Consider the following 3,279-nt stretch of genomic DNA (forward strand, 5'->3'; position numbering starts at 1 on the left):
AGTGAGGTGAACATCGCCTCAGGCCAGCAGAGAGCGAGGGTCCGGGCCGCGTGAGGCGCGGTGGGCGGCAGAGCTGGGAGGGAAACCCATAAAGATCTCTGTGTTCGTGTGACTGTACTTTCGTCCCTGCTCTGCGTGCACAGATTCTGTGTCATAACAGGCTGCGGGAGCGGGCCCTGGGGCGCGGGTGGCCGGAGGGGGGCTGACTCCTGCTCTCGCCCTCAGTACGGACCACTGCTGTACCAGAGCTTCCAGGTCCCCCAGCAGAGGAGGGCTGCACATTCGTCCTTCTCCCCGGTGGTAAGTGAGCTGCCACCCCCAGCCAACGCCCACGTCCGCGCCTGCTGCCGCCGGGGGCCCATGTCAGGGGAGGTGGCCGGGAGAAGCGAGCCAGCATGTCCCACAGCGTCCCACGTCCCGGGGGCTGGCTTCTGTGGTCTCCACAAGGCACTGCTGGGAGCACAGCCCTCTGCCCCCCACCCGCGACCCCCCGGGCAGCAGCGGCACACGCTCGGACCTGCCGCAGCCCCGGCTCCTCCCGCCTCCCTCCCTCTCCTCCGTGGGGCCCCAGTGCCAGGGACCCGCCGACAGCCCTTTGCTGCTGAGAACTGAGGTCACAGTGGGTTCTCAGGCTTCCCAGCACATGCTGTACCTCCCGAGGTGCAGAAACACTCGTCCTCTCAAAAGACGATCTTAAAGGTCCTTCAGCGTCCGCTCCGTGCCACATTTTGCACGGAAAGGCCGCTCTTCGTGCGGAGATGGCTGGCTGCTGTGTGGCTCGGTCGCGCATTTCAAGCGCGTGTGGCTTTGTCCCTCCAGCGCAGTGTCTCTGAGAACTCCCTGGTGGCGATGGACTTCTCTGGGCAAACAGGAAGAGTGATTGAGAACCCGGCGGAAGCCCAGAGCGCAGCCCTGGAGGAGGGGCACGCCTGGAGGGTGAGCCATGGCCAGCCCTCAGTGTCCCTGGCTGGTGACGCCCCCCCACGGGTGGCCTGCAGGAGAGCGGCTCTGAGGGTGTCAGCGAGGGCGAGTGTTGGGAGGGGAGGTGGCGTTGAGGTCTCCATGGGTAGGTGGGTGGCACTGCACCTGCCCCCTCCGCGAGCGCCTGGCCACACCCCACGGCCTCCGGTCCCCAGGGCCTCTGAGCGAGGCCCAGGAGAGGGGCAGGGCCTCTGGCCTCGTGGCCCGTGCAGACTTCCTGCTGAGTTGCTGGTGGTCTACAGAGAGCACGCAGCCCCGGCCTCGGCCGGCCCATGAGGTGCCCACCACCTCGCTCTGTGGCCTCGAGTGGTCACTTTTCGAGGTTCCAGTCCCTAACCTCCAGGTGGCAGAGTGTCGCCCAGCTCCCACGCTTCCCTGAGGCTCGAAGACAATGCGTAAAGCCTGAGCCTGCAGCTCTGGCCCAGAGTGTACCCGGAACGTGGCTTCAGAGAGACTGGGAAAGCAGCCCCACCCCCCCGCCCCCGACCTGGGGCCTCTGAGCCCAGAATTTTTAGACTGCGCCCCGGCGTGGGAGGGCCCGTGCCTTCCTGCTCGGATGTGCCCAGCTCCCCGGCATCTTCTGTGCGCAAAGCAAGTCCGCCCCCATCCTGGGACCTCAAGGAGTATTCTGGGTGTTCCTCGCTCCACGGGCCAGCCCCCCCACCCCAGGCCTCCTGCCCCAGGATGCCTGTGGGTGCTCCTGGGTTCTCCTCCTCCCCACCCACTAACACCACTTACCTGGATTTCTCAGCAGAAGCGAAGCACACGGATGAATGCCCTGGGCAGCCAGAGCCCCCTGCATCCTTCTAACCTCAGCACAGGTAAATGCAGTACCTGGGGCGCCAACCTTCCCGAGGCCGGGGGCTGGGGATGGGGCCGGGCCGCGGAGCGACTTAGCCGCCGGGCTGGGACCCAGCACCACCGCCTCCCTCCCCCACAGTGATCCACCGCACCCAGCAGTGGTTTCACGGCAAGATCTCCAGGGAGGAGTCCCACAGGATCATCAAGCAGCAAGGGCTGGTGGACGGGTAAGGCCCCCGGGGGTCTGGTCTGCACCGTGTGGGCCTCGGGGCGGTGGGCAGCAGTCAGGTCCTCGTTAAAGGGGAGGGACGAGTATTATGGGCTGGGCCACCAGGGCGGGCGGGGGCGGGGGTGGTGAGAAGGGGTACCACCTGTCTGCCCGCTCTGTCTGGTGTCACCCTCCCTCTTTTGTTGAAGCCGAACCGACAACACAAGCTAGTTATCTTTAACTAATAAGGTCATGAGCAAATGGGAAAGAATATTTTGGCTACACCTATTGATTTATGCAGTAAATCAGCTTTTGCTGAGAACAACCAACCCTGAACCTCACTGGCTTAAAACGGCAAAGCCGTTTTCCTCACGCTTGGGGTGTCCGAGTGGCTCTGCTCACCTGGGCCAGGTCCGTGAGGCTTCCCTCACATGTCCCGTGTCCCTCGTGATGGGGCGCGTTTCCGGTGGGCTAGCCTGGGGTCACTTACCGCAAGGCCGTCTTGGGGCTCTGGGGTCAACAGCAGTCAAATCCCAGTGCACAGTTCTTCGGGCTGGTGCCCCCTCAGCCACAGCCTGGCCACGTGCCCACCACCATGGGGGGGACTGCCCGGGGCTGTGGGCGCAGCCCCGTGACTGATGGCACAGGGCCAGCAGCGGTCGGCCCCCGCAGAGAGCAGCTTGCATCCCCGCGGGTGCGTAAAAGGGGCCACTCTGTCTTGCTCCGCGGTGGGCCACTCAGATGCCCTGGCGCATCTCCTTGCCGGAGCTGCCCGCCCCCACAGAGTCAGCGGCCAGACTCAAAGAACAGCCCTTCGGCCCTTCACCTTGTTCAGTTTTATTCTGGAAATTTAGAAACGCACCTGAGGGAGGGTAGAGCAGCCCAGTCAGTCCTCGCTCAGCCTCAGCGGCGGCCTTGTTCTGACCGGCCCCTGTCCCGTCATCTGACTGTGTCCTCCACCCCCCACGACCCCCCGTGCTCCGTTCTTCTGGAGGATTCTAAGGGAAATCCTGGAAATTCCAAATCTCTGCCAGTAAATATGTTTCAGTGCACATCTCTAAAAAATAACCCTTTTTTTGACATGATCACTTATTATTACACTTAACAAAAAAAACAAGAATGCTTAATGTCATCTAAAATCCGGTTAGTGTTCGCATCGTCCCAATTGCTGGAAGGAAAAGTCCTTCACATTTAGTTGCTTTAAATCAAGACACACAAATTGCGTTTGGCTGGTTTGCCTCTTAAATCTCCTTGAGTCTGATGATCGTCTTCCCCGTGACTTCCTTTCC

The 3,279-nt window shown here is 62.3% G+C and overlaps 2 protein-coding genes across 7 annotated transcripts in view; both read left to right on the top strand.

Moving 5' to 3' along the window:
* GRB10 (growth factor receptor bound protein 10) overlaps nt 1–3,279 on the top strand; it is a 123,254-nt gene that overhangs the window by 114,569 nt on the left and 5,406 nt on the right. For 5 of the 6 annotated variants that reach the window (XM_039862819.1, XM_039862822.1, XM_039862820.1 and 2 more), the window contains 4 exons: nt 226–300; nt 820–936; nt 1,733–1,802; nt 1,922–2,009. In XM_039862819.1, the coding sequence (XP_039718753.1) occupies nt 226–300; nt 820–936; nt 1,733–1,802; nt 1,922–2,009 (350 nt within the window). The remainder of the gene's footprint in view (nt 1–225; nt 301–819; nt 937–1,732; nt 1,803–1,921; nt 2,010–3,279) is intronic. The other variant, XM_039862818.1, reaches the window with a different exon arrangement.
* The window catches only part of LOC120602484 (uncharacterized), a 5,486-nt gene continuing 4,225 nt past the window's right edge, over nt 2,019–3,279 (top strand). Inside the window, exon 1 of the mRNA XM_039862823.1 lies at nt 2,019–2,798. Coding sequence (XP_039718757.1) covers nt 2,629–2,798 — 170 coding nt within the window. The 5' untranslated portion in view covers nt 2,019–2,628. The remainder of the gene's footprint in view (nt 2,799–3,279) is intronic.

The sequence above is a fragment of the Pteropus medius genome, unplaced genomic scaffold, assembly GCF_902729225.1.
Source record: "Pteropus medius unplaced genomic scaffold, Ma_sr-lr_union100, whole genome shotgun sequence".
In the NCBI taxonomy this organism is placed as follows: Eukaryota; Metazoa; Chordata; class Mammalia; order Chiroptera; family Pteropodidae; genus Pteropus; species Pteropus medius.